The sequence below is a fragment of the Cinclus cinclus genome, chromosome 9 (assembly GCF_963662255.1).
Source record: "Cinclus cinclus chromosome 9, bCinCin1.1, whole genome shotgun sequence".
In the NCBI taxonomy this organism is placed as follows: Eukaryota; Metazoa; Chordata; class Aves; order Passeriformes; family Cinclidae; genus Cinclus; species Cinclus cinclus.
In genome coordinates this window covers 13,930,231-13,956,251 of record NC_085054.1, presented here as the reverse complement: position 1 = coordinate 13,956,251, position 26,021 = coordinate 13,930,231, and the positions used below count along the sequence as shown (strand labels likewise).

Here is a 26,021-nt window from a genome sequence, read left to right as displayed (position 1 = left end):
AAAGAAATGAGGTGCACAAGAGAAAATATAATAAAAATCCCAAATGGCTGAATTCAGAGAAAGATTAAGTATGCAAAACTTGAACACTTCCCACAGCTACTAAACAAAAGGCAGAAGCCTCCACATATCAGGCGAAGTTGGTGATCAGGTTAAACTCTCCCTGGAGAAGTTTTTAAAAGAAATTTTTCTGCATCAAACTTATTTCACAATTTCTTATGTGTTCTTCCGAAGCATTTCACCCTGACACTAGAAATACAGTAAAAGACTCAGTATTGTAAGTTTTAAGAGCTGATTTCCTATTTGAAAAGTAAAGGTCCAAAATACAGAGAGCTCTAGGATTTCTTTCATTATCTGTACAGGCAAATGACCCTTTACAAAGATGCTTCAGTATTACCAAACCAGTTTCACAGTAATGAAGGAGAAAACAGCTTTCACAGAAAGTGAATTTTACCTGATAAGTGCATTGAGTGGAATTTTTTTCCATGGGATACCCTGTTTGAGCAAATCATTAGCAAAAGACTGAATGGAAAATAAAGACTGTAGAATGGCATTCATATAGCAGGTGTTTCCCAAGTTTGAAAACCTGAAAAAAAAAAAAAGTATACTTTGTGTCACATGGTGCAAACCTGCAGGAGTTAAACACAGCACTACTAACACACATAATAGTCACCCCAGCCACTCCCCACAGTTTCTTACTGGAGCTCTTCCCCAGCCCTTCAGCCTAAACTGAAAACTCATGGGAGGCTGCACTTCAGAGGAAAGCACCTATGAGTTTCTACAATCAAACTTTAAAATAATGCATATATATGCACACACAAACACAGAGAAATGAATTGTCATTAAATGAACATGAATTACCTGAAATTATTATGTCTCCAAAAATTCCCAGCAAGTGAATTCAGGAATACATATCCTCCAAACTAAGAAAAGTGTTCCCTGCCTCAGTGTTCATTAATGTCAGGATTATTTTTAATTAAATAACTGTAACAAGAATGTGCATGTTCTGATGATCAAAGTATGCACGCTAGATAAAGAAAATTAAATTTACCCTTGCAACTGTTGTTGAGGATGGGTGGAAAGGGGCACTCGGGGTTTGTTCCATCCTGTGTAATCCTGATTAGATCTCATTTTTTTAACAGAAAGAGGGGCAGGCTGAGAAAGGAATCCCAGGCTTCTTTTGGCTGAAGAGGTCTGGCTGGATACACTAGACCTACAAACATAAAAGCACAAGGGTAAAGTTTGTAATGCTCTGCCCCAAAGAGCTGAAGTCCATGACACTGGAATTGCAGCACTACAGAAGACAAGGACTGGTAAAGCTGTACAGGGTAACTGGAATGTATCACAGTGAAAAAGAGATGTGACAGAGAACATATCTTTCCAGAAGTGTTAAATGCTTAGCTTGGTTAAATTTCCTTATAACCACTGGTGTGCACCAAGTATAACCAAGTCTTTGGTCTTAATAAACATTTAATAATTCTCCACAGTGTATGATAAAAGGAATGATTGCACAGCATGAGATCACCGCTCCCAAGATATAGGTAAAATTCACATCTGGGCCAGAGCCTTCATTTTCAGTCTCTTGTTCTTGTAACCTAATCACTATGGACCTCAATTCCTAACATTTAAACATGGATAATGCTTACTTTCTCCCTTGATCTTGTATCTCATTTATCTAGGGCAGACACCATGAGTCTGACTGCATAGCATCTGACAAAGAAGAATCCCAAGCTCAGCAGGATTTAGTATTTGCTAAAATACTGCTATTAAAATATAGAATTGCATGCCCTTTATATGCTTGGGAAAAATGAAGCAAGGGTTCACACTTCCAGAGTTTATATAGAATTTGAACCATCTAGAGTCACTCACAACAACTACAACAGATCTGAGTGATTTTACAAAGTCTTTCCATTGCAAGCAGTAACTAGAGTTTGTAGATGTTAAGCGGGGCAGTTGAAGACACACTGAAGAACTGGACCGTGTTCCCAAAGGAAAAATAACCAAGCCAACAAAACCCACCATGTTATGCATCTAAGCACCTTGTGATGAACACACAGGAAATTGAAGAGCCTAATTCCTGTGAAACAATTGCTATTTACAGTTCATTCTAGTGAATCAGCCCTACCTGTCCAGGGTGGAACTGCCAGTGGAGTAGTCTTTTGAAGAGGACCGACTACCATAAAAAGATGATGACTGCAGTGGTAAAACACCTTTAAAAGAGCAGGAAAAGCAGGACATGTTATTCCAGGTTATACAGCTATTTTTACAATAAACAACTTGTTTGAAAGTATTTAGTCAGAAGGTTTAAAAATCCTCAAGTATTGGTTTCTATAATTGGTTTGGAGACTACTAATACATATGCTTAGAAGTACTAATGTGAATATTAATGATATGTAAGTAAAGGCATGATGGAGTTTAAGGTATTGAACTCAAAAGTGAAATATGAAATATTAAAAAGTCATTATCTTAACTATGGGAAAGTTAATAAATACCTTCCTCTTGTTCAGAGAGACAAGACACATGCACAGAAAGCTCCTGATTTCTAATGCAGTGCTCTCAAAATTCAAGGTAAATATGCAGAAGTGAAAATATCTTCCCACTCCCAATTTCACAGTAAATTACTATATACTTTGGGCAAAATAGGATTGTTTCATTGCTATAATATCATTGTGATAGATCCTGAGACTCTAATGCCTCAGATGGTGCCATATGAATAAAATGCTCTCAAGAGTCAAAACCTCACCTATTACAGTGAATCATGGGGTAATTTAGTTTGAATAATGAATAACCTTTGCTGCTGTTCCAGCTTGAAGTCGTTTGAGCCATGCAACTTTCAGAAATGTGTATATATGAAAGAAGTTTGCAGTACTGTTACCAGAACTTGCAGGGATACAGACTTTAATTTTGACTCTGAAGACAAAACCAGATTTCCATTCAGAGGTAAACATTCACCTTACTGGCTGTTTCAGCAACACATTTGTGCCATCAGAGATGCACTATAAAAAGAATGCATGAACCAATGTTCTCAATAAAAATAAGATCTTGAATGCATTCCTCTGCATGAGGAAAGAAGCTAAGTACTTATTCATAAAACTGAAGACCAGTGCTGCTTGCTAGCTTATCTACATAATGTCAGTATTTCTTTATTGTCTGTGAAGCCTTGTCCCACAGCAGTATTCAAATTGGTAGAATTTTGGTAGAAACAGGACAAAACTCATGACCCCAAAGAGCTCCCTCTGTAAGTTCTAGGCAAGAGATAAGGAAGTAAAAGCAAACACTACACATTTTAATCACAAAAACTAGCCTACAGCTCACATGGGTATTAAGAGCAAATGAAGGTTTTAAAAATAAATAAGCAAGCAAGCAAAAAGGAGTTTACAAAAATCCCTTCCCAAGGAAGAGGGCAGCTTGGAACAGTTTGAAGCTGTTTGTTGAAATTTTCAAGCAAGCTGGTTCATGGGCTGGCATCAGCACTGAAGAATAAAGGTCAAGGCCACACTAGAGCAGGACAGGCTTTGAAAATGAAGGCAGGTTATTTGCATCTCATGTACAGCTCTTGAGGAAGCAACAAAGTTAATGGCATAGCAGATTAGGAAAAAACACCTCTGCAACAACTTGCTGAACGACTATCAAAGGGGTGAAATCATACTGGTCAAAGCTAGGTATCATTTGGCTTTACATTAATTTTTTTTTTACCTGACGTCCTATTCTCCTCAGCCTGCTTCAGGTTCAACTGCTTCTCTCTGCTACTATTCAAATACTTCCACGCTGGATCACTCAAGGCTTTATTATTCCTACAGAAAGAAGAGTGGAAGGCAGTGCAGTTATGGAAGATATGGGAAATTCCTGTTCAAGATTTACAACTTATTTTAAAGCACTTCTCTCCTATCACTTTTAATACTTGACCATGAACAGTAGAACTTCACTCACAAAAGTTTAACTAATTCATTTAAACAAGCCCTCTTACAATTAAATCTGACTTCAAACACATGAAGTTTCTTCTTCAAATGCCAATTCCCCTTTATCAGTTTTATTATGAAAAGGGTCAAAGCACATGTAGTCCATGTGAAGTTCTGACTGACATACCAGACGAAAGATGGATGACACAAAATTTGCATGTGCCAGTTCATGAAAATCAATTGCTGGAGTAGTTTGTATTTCCCTTATTAACCCTGAACACATTCCTCATTTCAAGCACTCAATGTTTTCACAAGCTGATTGACCCGGTCCATGTGGCTGAGAGCATTCTTTTCAGAAAAATATACTTTACCAATAAGTAAGGAATTTTAAATCAGAAACAACTGTTACTTACGTTGAAGAATCATTCTCTTTGGGATAATCTTCACTCATTTCTGAGCCAGGGGGTTGTGTTCTCTTCCTCTTTTCACTGATGACAAATTTGAAAAATTTGAAAGAAAAATATGTAGTCATTCTGTCTGAAAGGTTAGTAAAGGACCCTCTTGCAACTGAACAGAATTTCTCAATGCTTTCCATGCATTTTGGACCTAGCTTCTGCAATCTCCACTTTTACAGCATACAGAGAAGCATTTGGTCTGCCCAACTCTTAAGCTGTACTTAAAGGTCTAGTGCCAGTGCCAGTACCAGTCAGAAGCTATAAAAGTGTGTATTAACATCCTGCTAAAAGTAACAGCAAAACTAGAGAAAGATTTATATCCCCTTCTTATGTCTCAGTGTACTGAGTTCCAACTGTAGCTCCATAAAGAGCTGGATTTTAACAGTATCATAATAAGAAGAAAATCCTCCTACCGATTTTCCAACAAGCCTGTCCTGTGAGGGACTGATGATGCAGGAGATGCTGAAATGTTCACTCTGTTGCTTGGTGTTCCAGCTCCAGCAGAATTCTTAATAGAACCTCTTGCTGGGGTACCCAGCACCTTGCGAAATGTATTTTCCTCCTTAGTCTCCACAGTCACCCTTTTGGGAGGAGTCTGCAAAGCCCAAGTGAAGAGGGCCAGGGAGAAAATGCAAGAGTGAAAAAAAAGAACCGTCCTTATGCCAATGTATGACTTTCACCACTTTTTATTTGCTACAGTGTAGCATCAAGAAGTGGAGAGATGCTACTTGTAACAGATTAAGAGGGTAGAAATTTAGACACAGGTAAAATTTTGACTGAGTCATACAGGTCCTAAACATGAAACTCTACTGTAGTAACCACTTTCCCTTCTCATTTTCCAATGCTAAGTCAGTTGAACTTAAGTCTTTAAAATCTCCTTTACAAGGTTTGACATTAAAAAACCCAAGGCGTGACTCCTAACTATCCCCAGATCAATCCTGGGTGGCGTTACAATTAAAAGGATTAAAAAGCTGTACTAAAATCCACATAATTAAAACAGTACCCTGACCACCTTGGGCCAAACAAGCCCTATATGTGAAGCAATGGAAAGAGGTAATAATTGGTTGACTAAAGAATATTGGCCAATTTTAGACTTTAAAACTGAATATGTCTAATCTCAGCACTGCATACACAGCTTCAAGCTTTTACAGTGAGATTGCCTTTAAGTAATATGCAGAAATTGTCTTGGGACAATGTCAGAAATAGTCTCCCTCGGGGCAGTAATACAAGTATATTCACAGAGATAAAGTAAATTAAGGCCACTAGATACACCATGAAATCTGGTGAGAAAGAAGAATAAAAATATTACGAAGGAAAACAACTTCTGGGGAAAAGTCTGTGAAATTTACACAATAATGTGAGCAGAATGCCACAAATTCAGTAACTTTATTCTGCCACAGACCTGAATCGGCTGCTTTTCAATGCACACATTTGGCTGAAGTCTGCTAAACTCATTAAGACCTATGTTGACTAACACACATTAAGGTGTTTGGCATACAACAAAGGGAAATTCAGAACTATGCGAGAAGCAAGTCTCAATTGTGGACTTTCCTTCTATTTCTACTTCTCCACCTAAAAGCTCATGTGAAGAACATAGTCAGACTTCCACAGCCAGATACTGACCTTTCTTATACAGAAGATGTCTCCTCACAAACAAGATACAGCATTGCCAACCACCCCATACACATCTATCCCAAGCTCTCTAGATTACAAACACTTTGGATGTAAAGTGTATTTTTGTATTTACAGTGCTATTACAACATAAAGTAAGAGAACAAAAGGAAAAGAAGAACAGAATAAAATTAGAGAGGAAAAATTTGAACAATTTAACAAACCTGGTTCTCTATGTAAGAGAATTGCCTGTTAGCTTCCTTCTGTGTGGCCCTGCTGCCCAGCACACCTCCAAAGCTGCCAGATCCTTGTGAGGGTTTCCCAGCTGACAGAAAAAGTACACAATATTTGATTTGACTGTCATTTAACTGACTGGGATTTTAATTTGCGAAAGGTTTAGCTGGAGTTGATTTTGGAAAGGGCACGCTAGATTTCTTGCCAATAGACTACAATATTCTGAGTGTACAGACATAAGTATGTGTTTATGGATATCTCTCATACTGGTCATTTAGCCACTTAGCAGCAAACTACTCTTAAAAAGAACAAAACTAAGTAAAATGAAGAGACTGCATGGGCAGTTTACAATCTTTCAAATCCCAACACACAATATAAACAAATCCTGGATGTTAATCTCTAATTATTGTTCAGCATGAGAAAGGTATAAAACAAAAAACTGGGTTCGAGGCCAGAAAGAAGCATTTACAGAAGTGCAAAGAAAGCCAGGAACACAAGGAGGACAAAACGTGCTGAAGATGTGTGCTGCTTTTGGCTGGAGCAGAGTTAATTCTCTTCACAGCAGTGACGATAGGGCTATGTTTTGGATTTGTGCTGGAAATAGTGCTGATAACAGAGATGTTACAGCTATTGCTGAGCTCTGCTCACAGAGAGTCAAGGCCTTTTCTCATGCTCACATCACCCCTGAGGAAGCAGGGGGTACACAAAAGGCCAGGAGGGGACACAGATGGGACAGCTGACACCAACTGCCCAGAGGGATAGCCCACACCATGTGGCATCATGCTCAGTGTATAAAGCTGGGGAAGATGTAAGGGAGGCCCAGTGATGGTGTTTGTCTTCTCATGTCACCACTACACATGGTAGAGTCCTGCTTTCTTGGAGATGGCTGAACACCTGCCTGCCCACAGGAAGTGGTGAACGAATTCCTCATTTGCTTTGCTTGCATGCATAGCTCTTGCTTTACTCACTGAACTGTCTTTGTCTCTATCCACAAGTTTCCTCACTTTCACTTCTCATTGTCTTCCCAACCCCACTGGGAAGAACGAGTGAACAGATGCTTGGGGTTTAGCTGCTGTTTGATAGGGTTAAACCATGATGAAATGGGAAAAAGGAAACACAACACCTCTCCATAATGTTATAACATGATTTACTACAATTGTACTCACCAGTATAAACCCTGTCTTGATGGACTGCATCCAAATACATCCGCATTTCATTTGCATCTTTAAATGGTACCTTATCAATTGTCAGAAAGCTGGTATCCTTTAGTGTTAGCATCAGGCAGCACAGTTTTCTGCCATTTGGTCGTAAGGTCACAGTTTTAATGTTATGGCTTAACTGAAAACAAGAAAGCTACTATAAGCAAAAATCTGACTTTAAAAGGTCAAAATACTTACAAATTCAAAAAAAATATTTCAAATACACAGGATAAGAGAGATTCCCACCAAAATACTTCTCCTTGTTCCACTTCAAGGAAACATTAAACCTCATAGAATTAATATAATCTGTGACCTTGGTATCTGACAGAACAGTAAGGACAGTATCACTATACTCAACACTCTCTAGAGTCCTGGACAAGCTTTCCAAGACTTGCTTTTCTACTGAATGGAACATTTGTAAATGTGAAGGAAAAACAACTTTATCAAGTCCCATTTAGTGAAAATTTCCACACAAAATGTGAAATACAATTTAAGATGGGGAAGTTTCATGTATTAAACACAAATGTCTCACTTCACAATTTGCACACAGAGAAGATGGATTTTAAATGGCTTTAAAAATCTCCTGAGGGGGTAAGTCAGTAAGAAACATGCTTGGTCTGTATGCAACTTTGTAACAATTAAATGGGGTCAAAACTTTCAAGGTTATGGTTGAGCACAGGAATAATTTAAACAAGACTTTATGCCCCCTAATGACACCGCTGCTACTTTATTATAACATTATTTATTACTTCATGCTAAGTCACCTACAAAAACTGGCTGTTGCATAAAGGTTCTACTATTCCTGCAGCTTGAGGGTAGCTCAAAAAGACTGAGATAGTAAAAGACACTCCATGTCCACCAATGAGATTTCTTTTTTTCCATTAAGATCTCTAGCTTCTTGAAAAACCAATCTAGACACAACGGCAGCCTGTAAGAGGGGCTGGAAAACCACCCCGATTGCAAACTGAGGGTTTGTTTTCATGGGAACATCACACTTTTGAAATGCTTTGTGGTCAATCCTTGTATTTTGAGTTGGTTTTTTTTGGAATTTTTTTGTGGGCTGTTGGGATTTTTTTAAAATATAAGCTAAAAATATCTTCAAAGACCTAAGAATTTAATAATAGGCTCCAAGTTTTTCATGCTCTCTTAAAACACTGAAACTAGTGCAAATGGATTACAATTACTTCCCCACCTCAGTGCTAAACTATCCATTTCAACTCAAAATGCTGTCAGAAGACTCCATTCATATTCTTTATACACCTGTCATGATCCAGTCAGTGTCACAAAGTTTAGGCAGGTGCAGGGAAACAAAGTATTTTTCTTAATACTATCTAGGACAACTAAGCTAAAGATCTGAAACATCTAAAGCATCATTTGACAGAAGATATTTCACAACACATCAGTTACTGTAGAAAGAAATACAATGCTGGATCCAAACCTTCCATTACAGAAAAGTAAATCAGGCAGGTAAATTACCCACAGCCCTCTCAGAGCAGCTTGTTAAAAAAAAAAAAAAAAAAACAAAACAGGAAATGCTACTTCTAAAGCAAGATCATCAGAAATCTGTCACACCTGAAGTGGCATGCCAGCAGCCTGGGGCTCACACACAAACTACCCACCAGCACAAGCCTCCTCTTTGCTGCAGTCCCAGCTATGTGATGGTTTATCAACCTTTCCACTCGGTCCTGCATTCAGCCCTTTCCCCAAATTTCTGTGAAAACCCTCCACTGAGCTCACAAAGAGATTTGACAAGTGCCAGAGTCAGCAGATGTGAGAGGCTGGGAACAAAACCTGCCCCTTTAGGCCATGGTTAGCTGTTCTGTAGGCTCATCCTCCCTGTGGAACCTCCCTTCGAGTTGCTGTCACATCACATCACTCATCCAGGCAGAAAGGAGTGTGTGAGAACAAGCACCCAGGGGATGAACGAGGGGAAGCCAAGACTGCTCTCCTCAGGAGCAACACGGTGCAACGGTGGATTAAACCAAACCTGCACACAGGTTGTGGATTAAACCACAGCAGCACACGTGAGAAGACAGAGAAGTCTACAGCAACACAGATGGGAACAATCCACAGCAAACTATTTCCTCATGGCCTTGATTTCAAGGCAACACCAGCTGCTAGATTCTTTGCTGGGACTTTTTAGCACACTAAGGCTGTGAAAACCTAACCTTTCAGAAAGAAATTAACTTTTTTTTTCAAAAATGAAATTAACTTTTTTTCATAACATCTGCACACAGAAAGAAATGGCTTAGAGAACAGGCTGGTGAACATTACTGATGAAAAACAGCACAAAAAAGCAGAAGCCATATAGAACATCTAGATCAGTTTAGGCTATTGCAAAGTTGCTAAATAAGATGGGATAATTTTTCTTCCAACTGCTCTAATGTAATTTACATATGTTTAAAACACGTATGTACCTCTTACAGAAAAAGCACTCTGCTTTTGATTTGGGGCATTCTGCACAAAATCTAGGATCTGAAAACAACTACAGAATGAGAAAAATGTTGGTCGACTATTTCAAGAGAATCTTTAACAGCAATCTACATCTGCATTTAATACCTAAAACTGTAACAACTAATGTTTAGCAAAGCCTTGCAAAGGCTACAGGTGTGATCACACCATTAAACTTCAGCTGGGGAAACAACTAGTATAAAATGGTCAGGATCTTCTCCTCTAGAGAATACAAATGTGCCAGTAACAGAAAGGTTACAGGTTCCAAAAATCCAAAACATGAGCCACAATGCTCTATAGTTCTGTAACTTTTCTCTGCTGTTTTTTGGTTCTTCCCATTCAGTGGTATCTCACTGCCAACCTTGGTGGATCCTTTAACAATACTTGTAAATAATTTACTGGAGAGTTATACAAAGAGATTAGTGTTCGGGAAATGAGGAACAAGAAACAGTGACAGAGGGAAGTCTACGGGACACTTAATAGCCTTGAAGAGGACAGCTGTTCACAAGAGAGCACAATCCATGCACTGTTAAAACAAAAGCCTTAATATCTGGCATACCTGAAACGTCGTTGGAATTCCTCCAACATTGTAGTGAACTACTAGATTCACTTTGTTGTCCTTCTCCACAATTTCAAAGCTCCCTTCTTTCCATTTCGTAATCCCAGTCTGCATGCTGCGCATCCGGACAGGTCCGTGCACCTTTAACAGCGCCATGCTTTCTCACAGAAAAGGGCTAACAAGTAAGTATGCTCCACCTTAAAAACCTGTTAAAAAGGAGACATGCATAACTTGGCAGGCCAAACAATGGCTAAAGGAAGACGGAAGCATGCCTTGAACTTTCCGTAAAAGTTTGGTAGAACTGCTTCACTGTTTTTTAAACGCAGTGAGGAAGAGCTGGACAGCAGTGAAGGAAACTTAGATTAGCAAAACCTCTCCCAGTACGAACAGCAGTGCACCGAGTCCTTACTGCTGAAAGGTGAGCAGACACAACTGCAGACACGTATGTCCTCAAGACCCCTTAACCTCAGCGAATCTAAGGAAAGAGGAGGGGAAAAAAGTGCCCGATGAAAGACAGTATGAGATAGGAAACAAAGTTTTGGAGTAAGCCTAAGGGAAAAAAAAGAGCTCGTTTCTGACGGTGTGGGATCCGCGGCCACCTGGCAGGGCCCGGACGGGGTCTCCAGCTTCCCCCGGGGCTCTCTGCCCGGGAAAGCCGCGGGCCCGGGGGCGAGAGATACAGCCCCAAGGGTTCCGGAAAGCAGAGCGAAGCGCATTCCCGATAAAAACCAGAAAGAATGAATGGAGCGGCCCCCGCGCGCAGCCCAGGAGGCGCTGCCGGGGAGGTTCCCCAGGCGCCCCGCACCCAGGCACCGCAGCTCCCGGCTCGGCCTGGCGGTGGTCCCGCTCTTCCCAGGCCTGGTCCCGGCTCCCCTTCCGCCGCTCAGCCGTACAGGGATACAGAGAGCACGGGAGCGCCGCCCGCCCCGGGCCGGGCCGTTCTGAGGGCAGGCGGTCGCCGCGCGGCGGGAGGGGCGGGTGGGCGGCAGGAGCGGGTAGGAGTCGGTGGCGGCGAGCGCCGGTGGCGGGGAGTCCCGGTACCTGCGTTCCGGCGCGTCCCGCGGGGCCCGGGGCGAGGCCTGGGGGGGGGGGGGGTGGGGGAAGGGGGCGGCGGCGGATGGCGGGAACCGGCCACAGCAGCGCGAGACGGCGCGCAACGCGCGCCCGCTCACGTCAGCGCGGCGGCGCCTTCCCGGCGCGCCCTGCGCGCGCCCGCTCCGCGCGCAAGCGCCGGCGCCGCACCGGCCCCGCCCGGCCCCGTCCCGGCGTGCCCCGCGCGGCGGGTGAGAGGTCGCGGCGGCCCCGAGCCCATGGCGGCTGTGACGGCGGCTTGAGGCGGCGCCGGCTCCGCTCCCGCTCTCCGACCATGCACAGCCTGGCCACGGCCGCGGTGAGCGCGCGGCTCCGCGCCCCGTCGGGCGGCGACGGTGCCGGGGATGGGGCCCCGTTGCGCGGGCAGTGCGGGGAGCGGGAGCGCGGCCGCCTTTGGCTGCCGGGGGAACTTGAGGCCGCGGGGTGGCGGAGCCCCTGTGAGCTCCGTCCTCTCGGCACCACCGGCCGGGTCTGTTTGGCAGCTGCCGAACTCCGGCTGCTCCGTGCCGTGTGCGGGCTCTGCTGCCGCTTGGCTCGTCCAGGGCCCGGAGGGTTCCCCTGCTGGGTGACCCGGCTCTGCCTCCTGTGCATCACGTACGGATTCCCCTCCTTCCCCCTTGCCTGCTGTGCTCCCTCCTAGCGCCTTGATGCTTCCGGTAGGGAATCAGTGTTTTAAGGTCCCTTAAAGAATTACTAGCAAAGGTACCGGTAAAAGCAGGTTTAATACAGAAGCAGAAGCGTGGCAAATTTCGTTGCTAAGGTTTGCTCTGCTACTTAAAAAAAAAAAAAAAGCACGTAGAGGGAAAGCAAACAAAAGTCTAAGATTAATTAATCTACAACCAAAATAAATAAAAAATTATCCACGGAGTGTGTGGAGAGGGAAGAGCGGTGAATAAAGGATAAGGATAGGATGGGGTAGGATAAGAAGGGATAAGGAAGACCGTCCCACTGAGGCACAAAGTTCAGAGTAGATCTTTTTTAAGTGACCTTAAAACACTCATCCATGACACCTTCTGCATGCCCAGCCACCTCCGCTGCCCTCTGGGCAGCTGTTTCACTGCTGGCCTTGATTGCACAGGCAAAGAGTAGATGGTGAAAAGCCCTTCAGTGCTGCAGATGCTGCCTGTTCATTCTTTCCTTTTGCCCCATTGCAGTGCAGCACCTTCCATAGCTGGTGCTTGCCCTCATCTCCCTCAGGAAGCTGCCAAGATTGGATATGGTGCCTGATGTTCAGGCAGGCAGGAATGGAATGTTACCTTGGCCTGGGTGGGTTCAAAAATGGAAGCTGAGTTTGAAGGATGTGGTTACTGCTTTGTATCTCCCATGTGATTTGGTTTGTGTTTTAGTTTTCAGTTCTCCAAATGCATGTTCAAGGCATGTGTCAGACTTCCTAGAGCTGATTGAGGCTTGGGTGTACTGAGTGTGGGAGGTATATTGCAAATCCAGCAGTTTTAGAGCTGTTTCAGATGAGCTTAGATCAAGGGTCTGGTTGGACTAACGAGATAATGAGTAAGTAAAGTTTTGATGAATAGGAATTAGAGAACTTTCTAAGTTTTTCCTCTTTGTTTAAATGCTTGTGACTTTAACTGGTTCTTGGAGTGCTGCTGAATACTTCTGGTTTGAAGTACTGTTCTCCAGAGCATGGAAGGGTGTGCCAGATCAGGTAGACTGTCTTAATCAGCATTTACATTTTCATAGCATTGTAATTCTAAAGCGTTTGTTGAAATGCATGAAGGACTCCCATTATATGTATCTCCCATTAATCCTCTGCCTGTGTTCTGGTTATCTCTCTTTTCAAAAGAAAATTTTAACAAAAAAAAATATTTCAGAAGAGAGATCAACTTTATTTTAGGACTCACTTGAATGTATATTTAATTTATACATAGTTTATGCTAGCTGGTAGTTCTGTATTGAAATGTTTTGTACCATAACGTTCTTAGACTGGAGAGGACAAGGAAGGATATTTGGCTCTGGAGATGTGCTCAAGACCTGTAGTAAATAAAGTCACCTCTTTGTAAGGTCACAGATTGGCTCAGGAATCCCTTCGGGTATTGTGAACACTGGTGTGATAAAGCTGTAGTGAGCTAGAGTGTTGGTCTTCATACAGTGATGCTAATGGCAGAGCTGACACTTAGGTTTCCAGCCTGAAGACATCACAGAGTGCTGAAGAGTGGACTGAAACCAATTAATATACCTGTAATTTACTGTAGGGCGCTGAAAGCCCTGCTAGAACCAGGTAATCCACTGCTAAGGAAGTTCAGAGTTCATTTTTAGTGTTTCTGGATGGATGGGCTATCAAAATAGTTTAAAAAGCACATGTTATCCCATTAGTCAATGTCCAGCTTTGGCTGACCAGGACTTTTACCACTGTGCCTAGGTCAATTAGGAAGAGAAAGCCATTTGCCTAAATCAATTTGTTATGTGATTATTAGAGATGTCTTTTCCCCAAGAAGGAAAAAGGGTGTTAGAAGATTTTTCCTGATGTAATACTGTTGATAAGTTTTACTTTCCCTCTGTGCAAAAGAAAGTCTGTCTTGTGGGATTCTGTCCTGGAGCTTGCAGGATTTGTGCGGCCCTCAGGGTTCCCCAGAATTTTGGGTCTTTGAGGAAGAAGAAGAAACAGTAATAGGGAATTAGGAAAAAAATACATATTTCTATTTAAACTGAAGCAAAAGGAGCAACTGTAGAGCCTATGAAAAGCAGTCTGTTCTGGCTAAGGCAGATATTGGGCATCATAAACTTAATTGTGTGGAAAATCTACTTAGTGTTCTCTAGGGATCACAAGCACGTGATTCTGCTTTTAAGGGGTCAATGTATTTAAGCTTACAGGAACTGAAACTTCCAGTGAGTCTAGAAAAATAGATGGAAGCTTTAGATAACAGGATTATAACAACATTATTGCTACACTGCTTGTCAATCCATCATCCCACATAATAACAAATGAGCTCTATTCATTCTCCCTCTCTTTTTGAGCTTCAGTGTAAAACAGTTGTAGGGGCACAAGAAACTTGGCAGGATCGCTAATTTAGTTTGAGATTTTGGGAGAAAAATCACAAATTGAGTAGGTGAGTGTCCTGGTTCTGGCCAGAACAGAGTTAAATTTTGCTGTAGACAGGAGAGGTCATAGCTAGACCCCAGAGGTTATTCTGTACCACCTCAGTCATTTTTCAGGGAGGGAGGAAAGACTTGATTTGGGTTTGGGCTAGTGTGGCCCAAGAAGCACTTGGGTATTGTAGAGTAGAGGTGGAGCAAATGATACCTGGCTAAAAAGACTGTTGCTCCCCAGGGGCTCTGCTGGGCAGATGGGCAGCAGCTTGGCTCTCACTGCTGAATGAAGTTACAAAGGTAGTGCTTGACAAGGTGATTAAGGAAGACAGTGTTAACAAGTCAGGCCAGGAAATAAAGCCTTAGAATTTCAAATATGTGAAATACTGACTAATCTGAGGAAGGGATGGATCCATATCCAGAACATCAACAGAGCTTTAGGTCCCACCCTTTCATTCAGGAGTTTGTTTTTTTTTTTTCTATCAGATTGTGGGACCGGTTGGGGTGAGACTCACATAAAATGTTTGTATTGAAACTTTCCTGTTTGCATTGAAACTTTTCTGTCTCCCTCGCAGCCTGTGCCAACAGCACTGGCTCAAGTTGACCGTGAAAAGATCTACCAGTGGATCAATGAGCTGTCCAGCCCCGAGACACGGGAGAATGCACTGCTGGAGCTGAGCAAGAAGCGCGAGTCTGTGCCTGACCTCGCCCCAATGCTGTGGCACTCGTTTGGCACGATTGCAGCACTCCTTCAGGTGGGTCAGGCTGTCTGTGTCTTTATTCTGTGGTGCAGCATCAACATGTTGCAGAGTTTGTGCATCCATGAGGTGGATCTGGGGAGGAACTGGTGGGATCCCTTATTGCCATTGCTTGAGGGTATGATCTTTGTTGGATTGTGTGGTGAGGGGAGCAGATTATTTGAATGCACTCCTGTGACTCCATGTTAAATTGGCTAGAACCAGCTCTGCCCTTGCCTAGGCAGTATGGTGTCTGCCATGTAACTTGAAAGTAATGCTTGGTGAAAGCAGACCATTATCAGCTGTCACTGCAGTTCCTTGCCAGGCAAGTGCTTTGGTGTAGCTTTCTGATACTTTTCTTCTTTAACTTTCAACTCTGTTTATTTTTAGGAAATTGTAAATATTTATCCATCCATCAACCCTCCGACTTTGACAGCCCATCAGTCCAACAGAGTCTGCAATGCTTTAGCTCTACTACAATGTGTTGCATCACACCCTGAAACTAGGTAAGTGTTTCCAAGTTGTGTGAGTTTTCTAAGGTGTTGATATTGATACTTGAGCCCATGTGTTTGACTTTAGAAGCACTTTAGTGCCTTTCTTTTCTTGAGGGAAGTGAAGCATACAACAGAGCTGATAAATAGGCAGCTGCCTGCTGCTTGTACTTGTTTGCATGGATTACCAGGATGACAGGTTTATGATACTAAATGCATTGCATTCCCTGGATCATCCTGAGATCTTGCAAATTCTCAGAACACTGGATTGTGGCAGCTTCTGGGAAGTCAGCCAGAATTAAGGGTACCTTTGTGTTGAGTGCTGTGTGCAAGGATCCTTGAGCTTACAGTTATTTAGACAAGGAGCTTGGTTAGGGCACAGTGTTAATAATGGCAAGTTTATGGGTTCTGTCCCCATATGGACCATTCACTTAAGTGCTGGACTCCATGATCCTTTTGGGTCTCTTCCAACTCAGAATATTCTGTGAAATCAAAAAAGAACTCCTTAAATTTCAGCTTACAGTTTTTTAGACCAGCTGTTGAATGGGTGGAAAGAACAGGACTGTCCTTCCCAGGCAAGTGTGAGGCAAGGGAGCAATAGCAAAGCCATTTTTGGAGTCCTCAGCCAGTGTCTGACTTCATGTTTTCTCAAACTGTGCCTAGCCCATGTCAGTAGGGAAAAATATGATGTTGGTTCAGCCAAAATCAGTAGCTAAAACTCAGAAGGAAACTACCCAGAGATCCATAATCTCAGGCTTCTGTTACTGTTAAGCAGCAGCAGCATAGCTGAAGTTGGTTTTGAGGTGCTGCAAAGCAGTGTTAAACAGCAACCCTCCATAAGATGATATCCAAAGAAATAGGGTAGTTTTACATTACTCACCTTTACATTTAAAGTTTGAAAACTGAAAATTGAAGAAGTATTTTGGATGATTTTGCAAGAGAGCTTCCCTCTGTTAGCAGAGCAATCTCCAGCATTCTGCCTGCAGTCTTTATTTTTCACTGCAGTATGAGGCACCAGAAGGCAGTATGAGGACTCTTGGGGAAAGGTGTTGGTGCACATTTAAACCCTGGTGATGCCTAAAGCTCAGCCAGTCTCTGTGTCTGAGAGGTACTTTTCGCAGGCATTGTGGCTGACGAGCCTTGCCATTGGGAACCTGCTGGGTGAAATACAGCAGTGAATGTACAAAACATAGGGTCTGGGTGGCAGGAGAAGGGAATAAAAACAACAGGGTGTGCTCAGTTCCTGATCTGCTGAGGCAGGAATGCAGGTAATTGAAAGATCAGATGTTAGGTTTTGTGCTGTGCCCAGTGCAGGATTTGCTTCCTACCTTTCCACAGAGAATTAACTGTTACCCACCTTTGAGGAGCAGTAGCAATGGGGTCCACCAAGAGTAGTCTGAGGCTCTATGTGGTAATGCTAGATTGTGTGCTCATTTTGTTTTCCTTGTTGTTCACATTGTATGTTCTCTCTTTCCTACAGATCAGCTTTTCTGGCAGCTCATATTCCTCTCTTCCTGTACCCCTTCCTGCACACAGTCAGCAAGACCCGTCCGTTTGAGTACCTGCGGCTCACAAGCCTTGGAGTCATTGGTGAGCAGCCAGACCAGTGCTGGACTGATCTTGTACTGAGTTAGAGCAGTTCATGCTGCAACCATAGAGACCTGCATGACCAAAGTCAGAAGTCTCTTGTTCTTGGGATTTTACAAGTCCTGTAGTAGTAAGAGAAAGAGCTGCTCCTTGTCCCTTGTGGAGGCAGACTCCTCTTCCTTTTCACTTGTAAAAATCCCACTGAAGTCTAAATGCATTGCCAAAAATACGTTTCTTTGAGCATAAGTACCTGCAGACTTTTACCTTCACCCTCAGCTCTCCCAGCTAGACACTGGGATGGGTGGGTGCAGGTCAGGCTTTCTTTGGGTTTCTGTCATTGATTGATTTGGGTGTATTTTCCCTGTCTTCCCCTTATCTTGATTATTTTTTTCTTTCTTCTTTCTGCCCAAATCATTTTTCTCTCAATGCATAAAGAGTATTAAAATATCTTAAAATGCATTTCTTCCTTCCAGAGGTTGCTGTGGGTGCCTTGATCCTCATGTGTTTGTTTGAGAGAGAGCCAAGAGTGCATTCCCTTTCTGCAAATTAACCCCCAAACCTATTGCTTTTACACTGATTACCTTTACCCTGCCAAAATGGTTTCTTCTCCAGCCATGTGCTGCAACATGTCTAGGATGACAGTTGCTCTGCCTGGCATTCAGACTGAATGGTTTCTGGGGAGGGCAGAGCACAGGCCCTCTTTGAAAGGTAAGATTTTTTGGTAACAGTTTATCATTTACTGATTTTGGGTTTTGTTTTTACTTCAAGGAGCCTTGGTGAAAACTGACGAGCAAGAAGTGATAAATTTCTTACTGACAACAGAAATTATCCCCTTGTGCTTGCGTATTATGGAGTCTGGCAGTGAGCTCTCCAAAACGGTACCTTTTTACCTATTTTTTGTTTTAATAAAGACACCTTGTTCATCTCTGACTGACCAGACAGCCAGTGCCCTGCAGAGCTAGCTTCTCTGCTGTTGCAAATGGTGGGACAAGACTGGGTAGAGTTTTTACCTCTTCAAAAACCAAACAGACCAATACCTGAGGCTGCCTGATAGGCCTGGCAGTAGCTGGCTTCTTATGCAACTTGAATCCAGTCATCTTGTACACTCTGCTTTGTGTCCATCTCTTTTCTTTAGCCAGAGATACCAGGCATTGTGTACTGTCCTTCATTTTATTTTGGCTTCTAACTTTCACTGAGTAAATCATATGCTGCCTGCTGGAAGGCTTTTTGACTCTGGGGCTGACTTGAAAAGAGCACCATACAGAGGCTGTCCCTTCTCAGGGTAGGTAAGTTGTTTATATGCTTTGTTTTTGCTTTCTCCCCATCCTAGGTTGCTACATTTATTCTTCAGAAAATCCTCCTGGATGACACAGGTCTGGCATATATCTGTCAGACTTACGAGCGGTTTTCCCATGTTGCCATGATACTGGTAAGATTATTTGCTTTTAAAATATTTGTATCTAAAAGGAAAAAAATAGGCTATGGAAGCCAGCTTCTTCAGCAACTACTTTACTGCTGTCTGGAGTACAGGATAAGGGAGGCAAACCATTCTTGGGCTAATTGCTTGTGGCACTGTTGCTCTGTTTCCATGTTTCCTTTTTATATGTACTTCTGGTTTGCATGTCAAGAGAACACACATTAGTTGTGTGTGTGAGATATACTAAGTCTCCAAGACAAAACAAGTAAACATCTTCAGAAAAGAAAAAGATTTTCCAGAGTTGTAGGTGTTTCCAGTTGTTGGTGGGACATGAATTGATTTCATTTTATGTAAGAACGATCACACAATTCAGATAATGGATCTATGTCCCACCCCTATCTCTCACAACATGTTGAAAGAGTAGGGCAAGTATATATTATACTTGTCCTCAGAACAGTCCCACAGTTGCCAGCTACTTTCAGCTTTGGATTTCTGGGGCCACTTGTGGGGTTTCTATGTAGCAACCCCCAGTGTTTGTCCCATCCACTCCTTGAACCTATGGAAACTTTTTGTACCCGAAGTGTCTTTGACCAAGGAGTTTCATGGGTTTCCTGTTTGCTGTCTGAAATGCCACCCTCATTTTTTTCCTTTCTGCATCTGGCTCCCACTAGCTGGTGCATATGTTCTGATTTTTGTGTTGGACTACAAAGAGAGCAAACAAGTTCTGTCCATTCTGTGATCCCTGTAAAGGACAAGTTTGGATACTCAAAATTTGTTCATTCCAGGAGTAATAGCCCCAACTTGAGATTAATCTTTGAGCTTGCCATGGGGAATACAAATCTACCCTAGAATAGTTATTGCCGTGCTTTTGTGTGTGTTTGTTTGCTTTTTAAAGGGTGGTCTCAGGAGAAGAAAATGCAGCAGTAAGTTAGGCACCTAACAATGCTTATTCTCTGACTAAATGTTAATATTTTCATTAGGGATATTTACTTGTCTGTTTTTGCAAATGTAAAGAAAACATTGCCTCCTATTCACCCACAAACAACAAAATATGAATGAATTTGAGCTGATGTCCCTAATAGCCAATGTGATGTGATTTTTTGCATTCAAGAAGATCAGCTTTGATGAAAGTACATCTGACTCAGGGGAAAAATGAAGGATGCAGTTGGAAACACTGAGGTAGGGGAGGGAAGAAGACCATGCCATTCACAGAAGTGAATTCTTCCTTGAACACAGAAGAATGTGGGTGTGTAAAGCTGTGTTACCATGTGTAGTCCCACCACTGGGTGAAGCACTGGCAGGATCAATATTCCATAGTGTAAGAGAGAAGGATGAAAATGTTAACAGATTTTTTTTTGTTGTCTATTTCAAACATCAGGATAGTATACTCCTGTCTGATGAGGGTGATAATTTACTTCCATGTCTGCTGATAACAGTAATATGTCACACAAGTATTACATGCTTTTAAAAGAGAAAGTATTTTCCATCCAGGAGCTCTCTGAGAAGCTTGTGGTTATTTATTTTGAAGAAATAATTGGTATCCTGGGGAATTGCTAAGATCAGGAAGCTTGAAAAAGGGCAGATGAGGGGGACCTGTTAATTGCTAACAGCCAGGATATCCAAATGCAGGTGAATTTGGCTAATGGGGAAAATCATTAGGGCTAGCCAGTGTAGTTTACAGGAAAAAAACAACTTGTTGGGCAGATGTGATTGACTCCTAAATACAAGCCAGCAGTCTGTTAAATTCTTCATAGCAGGTGTGCAAAGGCATCCATGCTGTTTGTTCAGCTGGGCACGTTCAAAGGTGCAGCCCTATGCAAAGTCCTACCTAGTGTGAGAAACAGAGACTGTGCCAGAAAGATCTGTCTACGCTTCCCTGGAACAGCTTCACAAGGAATGTAGCAGAAAGAAAAAATAGGCAGCTTGGATGCATGCTAAGACTGGATCAGCATCCTGCTACATGTGGTGTGGATGAGCCCAGTCCTATCGCTTGGCTTTCCAGGGTATTGCTGTTGTCTTAAAAGGATGTTGAAATGAAGGGAATGCGTATGAGAACAGGGGGTGTTGAAGAGCTTGGGAACACATGTCATGTGTCACTCAGCCTGAGCTTATCAAAGTGTTTGGAATGTGTCTGTCTTCCATGAGGGGGGAACCCCAGGTTCTCTTTAGTCTCACAGAGTTGCTAAGTACTCCTAGGAAGGTAAAAAATAAACAGAAATTAGTTTTCCTCGAGCTGCCGGGAGAGCTCTTTCCAAGTCATGGCAAGCTGCTATTCTCAAAGGCATCTTGGCAAGCAGCACCAGGCTCTGTGCAGGGATATCTAGATAGAAGGTAATGGGGCTGTGCAGGAAGCCAGAGTGAATGATTTCATGATCTTTCCCAGTCTGTGTTGATTGTGAAGCTGTTCTTTTAAAGACTAAGTGCTTGACTGGCTTCTGTCAAACAGGGTAAAATGGTCCTGCAGCTCTCCAAGGAGCCATCGGCACGGCTGCTGAAACATGTCGTCCGCTGCTACCTTCGCCTTTCCGATAATCCCAGGTAAACATTTTAGGAGTTTGGGCAGGGGCTTCTCCTGTGCCCTTGGAAGCACAGTTCTTCAGTTCTCCACAGTGCTCACCTGGGTGGAATCAAGGTTTCTGGTCTGTCTGCCTTAGCTCAGTGTGGAAGATGGGTGGGGCTTTTGCTTGGATTTTTTTTCTTGCTAGTCACAGGAGCTTTTACGGTATGTGGGAGAAGCAGTAACTGCTGGGATTGTGCAAATTCCAGCTGTGCAGGTTACTACTGCCTGAGCTCAAATGTAGCTTGAACAAGATACAAAAGAGGGCCTGGGGAAGTACACTGTACTCTCCTTCTTCTGCATCAGACAGACTGTGAGCAGTAGATGAAATTCAGTTGAGAGAATACAAACTGATCTGCTGACCAGTAGCTCTGCCCAAAGTTGTTTGGTTTGTATTTGTTGCCTCAATCTCTCCTGGCATTGCAATCACCTTGCTGCTGGGTGTTGGGGTGCAGGGGATGCTTGGTGGGGTTTAGTGTGAGGGGTGGGAGCCGGACTGGCTGGCTGGCTGAGTGCCACTAGCTGCAGTGCTGCTGCTCAGTGCTTTCCTTGGCTGGCTCTGGCAGGGAGACCTCCAGGGAAAGGAACACTGTGTCCCCAGTGGGGTTTGCTCCCCTCTTGCCCCTGTGAGTTTATTTGTTGGGCCCCATTTCTTGTCTCTTGATGTAGGGCACGTGAAGCTCTCAGGCAGTGCCTTCCTGACCAGTTGAAGGACACCACCTTCGCCCAGGTCCTGAAGGATGACACCACCACAAAACGCTGGCTGGCTCAGCTTGTCAAGAACCTGCAAGAGGGTCAAGTCACTGACCCACGGGGCATCCCTCTTCCTCCGCAATGACTGCTGGGGGAGGTGGGGCACTGGGGAAGAAACAGCTCAGGTTTACAGAGAACCAGGAACAGGTGACCTCTTCTGCAGCAAACTGGGCACGCCAACTGGCTGCCAGCCTGTCGGACCATCCCACCCAGCCAAAGGGCTGCTATGTAGCAGTGCAGCAAGCCTCTGGGGATCCCAACACCAGCAAATGCTGATACTACAGCTTCAAAAAAAAAAATCAATAAAAACAATCTGTATAGATCCCAGTCTCTCCAGGAGGCTTGGGTGGCATCTCTTCCCCCACGTCCAGGCAGGGGATAGTGCAGATGTCCATTCTTCCAGCAAACTCAGCCTCCGCCCAAGTGGTGCACAACAGCAGATATGTGCGCCACGTCCCTCCAGTTCCTTGTCACTTCTTGTTTACATGTCTGTTCAGATGAGTGAACTGAATAAAAGCTGATCCAGTTGTTTTATCCCCTCCTAATACTGCTACTCAGCTGCAGGTAGCCCAGAGGCAGCTTTTTTCCCTGCCAGCACAACCTTTCTCCAGGCTCTGCATCTGTCTGGCACAGTGAGCTTCTCTTCCTTTCCTTTGGTGTGGCTGCAGCAAGGCCACTGCAGTGCTTGCCCCAAGGGGAGGGGTGGCTTACTTGCAATGAGCCCATGTATAAGGTTGCTTCCCAGGGCTCTGGGGAAGGAGATAGCAGGATTGTGCCTCTTGTGCTGTAAATAGTGCACTGCCACAGCTGACCAGCAGTCAGAGGCTGATGTATGCTGGCCTCTCATCTAGACCTGGGAAGGCTGCTGGCTGGCTTATCACATGGAGCTCAATGTGAGGGCACCTGTGTTGGGCTGGTGGGCAGGCTGCTGACTGACTGATCCCCTGCTGCCTGCAGGCTCCAGGTATGCTGCCTTCTATACCTGCTGCTGCCTGCCAGGCGCCTCTCAGTCCTGTGCCCTCCCTTCCCCCTCCTCCTGCTCCTCTCTGCCAGCCAGGTGCATTCATTTCAGCTTTGAAACCTGCCTTGGCATCTGCCATGGCCCCACTGTAATTAAACTGGACCAGCAGCCACTTACCTGCCACCCCTGTGCCAAGGGGCTAATGCAGCCGCGGCGGGCTCTCGGAAGCAGTGGAGGAGCTCCCAGGCTCTGCGGCAGCAAAGCCTGCTCTTGGCTGCAGGCAAGCCCGGGCAGCTACTTAATTTCTCCCCCCTCTTCGAGTAGCCCATTTTGCTGATCATCTGCAGTGTCGTGCCAACAGTGTCTTAAATCCCACCATTTCCCTTCCCTCCTCCTCTCACAGCCTTGCATAACAAGGGCAGAGCACAGCCTCTTCCTTGCCCTCGGGTTCCTGTTTTATAACCATTGCCTTTTCACCCTGACCTTGCCAGGGTGTGAAAATGCTTCTGTTTGTTTGATTTTTTTTTTTAATTCGGATAAATAAATAATAAAACCCCAGCCAACAGCTTGGAACTGGTCTGGTCTGGTCTCGGGGGGAGTGGGGGCAAGCGGCGCGATGGGGGTTTATTGCAGATGGGAAGAACGGCGGGATGTGCCGTCTTGGGGATATGAGCTGGAACGAGTGGCCTTTCCCAGTGGGAACTGGCTACGTCCCTGAGGTGCCGCATCTCTTCTGGGGCAGGTAGTGTGGAGGGGATGCTGCTCTGTTCTGCTTTGCAGGAAGGCAGCGAGCCTGCTAGGAAGAGAGCACTCGCTGCCTGCCTGGAGCGTCTTTGCAAGCGCTGCTGCATTCTCCCGATGTCCAGGTTTGTTAGAGCATCGCCCACCCCAAAGTTTAGTCCGTGCCCCGCACCCTTTACCCCCAGCTCGGCCTGACCTAAGGCTGCCGCAGCTTGGATCCCTATAGGTGCGAGCGGGGCTGGGGACAGACAGGGGCAACCGTAGGATAAGAATGGGGGTTCGACCCCAAACGAGGGGCGCCGCAGGGTGCTCCCAACCCTACCGGCAGCCCAAAGCCTTCTTTACCCGCGCCCCCCTCCCGCCGCTCCGCCTCGGGAGTGGCTTGACCTTAATCCGAAGCGACCTTGAGACAGCGGCTGCGGGGCGTGCGGGGGCCGGGGGCGTCCCGCGGGGGCGGGGGGCCGGGGGCCGGGGGAGGGCTCGCCGCCCGGGCGCTGCCGAGGGGCGGGCAGCCCCGGCTCCGTGCGGCCGCTGGCGGCGGAGCACCGGCGGAGCGGAGCGCAGGGGAGCGGCGACAAGAGAGCGGGTACGGACCGGGCGTCCTGCGGAGGGGAGGGGGCGACGGCGGGTACGGGGCTGCGACCTCCAGGCTCTGGGAACCCCAGGCTCTGGGACCCCCTCTCTCGGGCTGCGGTGCCCAGGAGCAAGCTGCATGGTTGAGGTGGCGCGGGGCAGGAAGAGTGCCGGCGATTTTGTCTCCTTTGCCATAAGGTGTGATTTGTCCCCCGAACCCCAAATCCCTTGGGGTTTGCCGCCCCATCCCGGAGCCCCTTGTCTGTTCCCCCGTCTCGCCTCCAAGCCCTTCTGCCCCATCAGCTGCCGGCTGAGCAAAGCTCTAGGACAAGGACAGTGTGTAAGCACACCGGGACAGCAAGGTGTGGAGGGTGTCTGAAGGGGGGTGAGGGGGTCATCCATCCCTGTTCTGGCGCGGTCACACGTATGGTGGCATTTTATTCTGCCGGGCGACTGCACTGGAACAGCTGGGGACCCCTCGCACTCGCTGGCCCTCCATCTCTGCTGGGGCCTGTCACCACCAGGAGGGTCGCTGCGATGGCTCGGTGTTCTGGGGTAGCTGGGGCTGTTCTGGCAGCAGGCAGCTGCCCTGCAGGAAACTCTCGGGTTGGATTTCCGCACACCCTGGCTTTCATCCCACTTGGCTCAACAATGTAATTCAGACTGGGGACAGGGGTCCTACATGAGGCCAGGCTGCGAGGGGCTCATGGCATCCCTCACACAACATGAGAGAGCAGAACAGGTGTGTACTTGCATCCACATGCTCTTCCTTGTGCTTCCTTGGGTTGGAAGGGATCATCCTTTTCTTTCATCCCTGTATTTGTGGGGAAGGCACTGCTCCATGGTTGGGACTGGGCATGCTTGGGCCATGCTGGGAGCCTGGAAGGGCTGGCACTGGGGGATAAATTTAGCTCTGAACTCTCAGTGTGGTTACGGGCCCAAGGGCTACAAGCTGCTCCCTTGCATGCTGCTACCTTGTACACATGCATGGCAGGTTGCCAAGAAGACAGAACGGTTGGTGGCACTAAGCCCATCTTTGTCCCAGTCCAGCATGTCTCCCTGCTTCTCCAGTTCTGGTGCCTTATCTTCCACCCCAGCTTTGCTAAGACATTCCCATCTCCCTCATCTGCTGTGGCATAGGGGCTGCAAAGCTGGTGAGGACCTGGAGCTATGGCCCTGTGAAGTGGCTGTGCCAGGCTGGGTGTTGCTGGAAAGCAGGAGAGTACAGGCAGATGGGTGTCTGGGGTTGTCTCCCTGGGTTCCCTGAGGGCCATGGGGTGCAGGCGCTGAGAGCACACTGTGGGGGGGTAGATGTGGGGCACTCCCAGAGCTGGGCTAGCCAGCATCAGGGCACCAACTCTGAAGGGTGCAAGAAAAGCACAGGGCTACCCCCCATTTTTGGGTGCAGGCACTTCAAGCCCTGGACTAGTGGGTCAGTGCCCTGTGGTTTGGATGTGGGGGGATGCACACACACTGCAGCAAGTCCTTGCAGTCTGAGCCTTGCAAGAAGGACCAGTTGTTGGGAAAGCGCAGCCCCAGAACCGGGCACTTCTGGAAGGCATTGGGATAGCACCCCAGCTACTCCATGTCTCCAGCAACATGTGAGGTCCCCAAGAGTGGACAGATGATCCCTATGTGCCCTGGGGACAGCCAAGCAGCTGC

The 26,021-nt window shown here is 45.4% G+C and overlaps 2 protein-coding genes across 4 annotated transcripts in view; one reads left to right on the top strand and one right to left on the bottom strand.

Annotated features, from left to right (window-relative positions):
• The window catches only part of USP37 (ubiquitin specific peptidase 37), a 33,330-nt gene extending 22,765 nt beyond the window's left edge, over nt 1–10,565 (bottom strand). The window contains exons 1-9 of the mRNA XM_062498136.1: nt 10,406–10,565; nt 7,363–7,534; nt 6,187–6,287; nt 4,765–4,946; nt 4,310–4,384; nt 3,694–3,791; nt 2,123–2,207; nt 1,049–1,210; nt 452–583 (exon numbers count right to left, since the gene is read on the bottom strand). Of these exons, the coding sequence (XP_062354120.1) occupies nt 452–583; nt 1,049–1,210; nt 2,123–2,207; nt 3,694–3,791; nt 4,310–4,384; nt 4,765–4,946; nt 6,187–6,287; nt 7,363–7,534; nt 10,406–10,561 (1,163 nt within the window). The 5' untranslated portion in view covers nt 10,562–10,565. The remainder of the gene's footprint in view (nt 1–451; nt 584–1,048; nt 1,211–2,122; nt 2,208–3,693; nt 3,792–4,309; nt 4,385–4,764; nt 4,947–6,186; nt 6,288–7,362; nt 7,535–10,405) is intronic.
• A 1,110-nt stretch (nt 10,566–11,675) lies between these two features.
• CNOT9 (CCR4-NOT transcription complex subunit 9) lies at nt 11,676–23,595 on the top strand. Of its 3 annotated transcripts, none has more exons than XM_062498177.1 (8): nt 11,676–11,795; nt 15,118–15,297; nt 15,670–15,785; nt 17,251–17,360; nt 18,126–18,235; nt 18,688–18,786; nt 21,221–21,311; nt 21,994–23,595. In XM_062498177.1, exons 1-8 carry the CDS (start codon nt 11,772–11,774, stop codon nt 22,167–22,169), a joined length of 906 nt encoding a protein of 301 aa, XP_062354161.1. In that variant the 5' UTR covers nt 11,676–11,771; the 3' UTR covers nt 22,170–23,595. The 3 variants fall into 3 exon arrangements, with proteins under 3 accessions (XP_062354161.1, XP_062354160.1, XP_062354162.1); XM_062498176.1 differs by having other exon boundaries at nt 21,221–21,312; nt 22,001–23,595; XM_062498178.1 differs by lacking the exon at nt 11,676–11,795 and adding an exon at nt 12,133–12,153 and having other exon boundaries at nt 21,221–21,312; nt 22,001–23,595.
• Nucleotides 23,596–26,021: the final 2,426 nt, after the last annotated feature.

Coding starts and splice junctions, on each gene's coding strand:
- CNOT9 (XM_062498177.1), top strand. CDS start 11,772: ATGCACAGCCTGGCCACGGCCGCG. Junction 15,298..15,669: donor CGATTGCAGCACTCCTTCAG/GTGGGTCAGGCT, acceptor GTTTATTTTTAG/GAAATTGTAAATATTTATCC. Junction 21,312..21,993: donor TCGCCTTTCCGATAATCCCA/GGTAAACATTTT, acceptor TTCTTGTCTCTT/GATGTAGGGCACGTGAAGCT.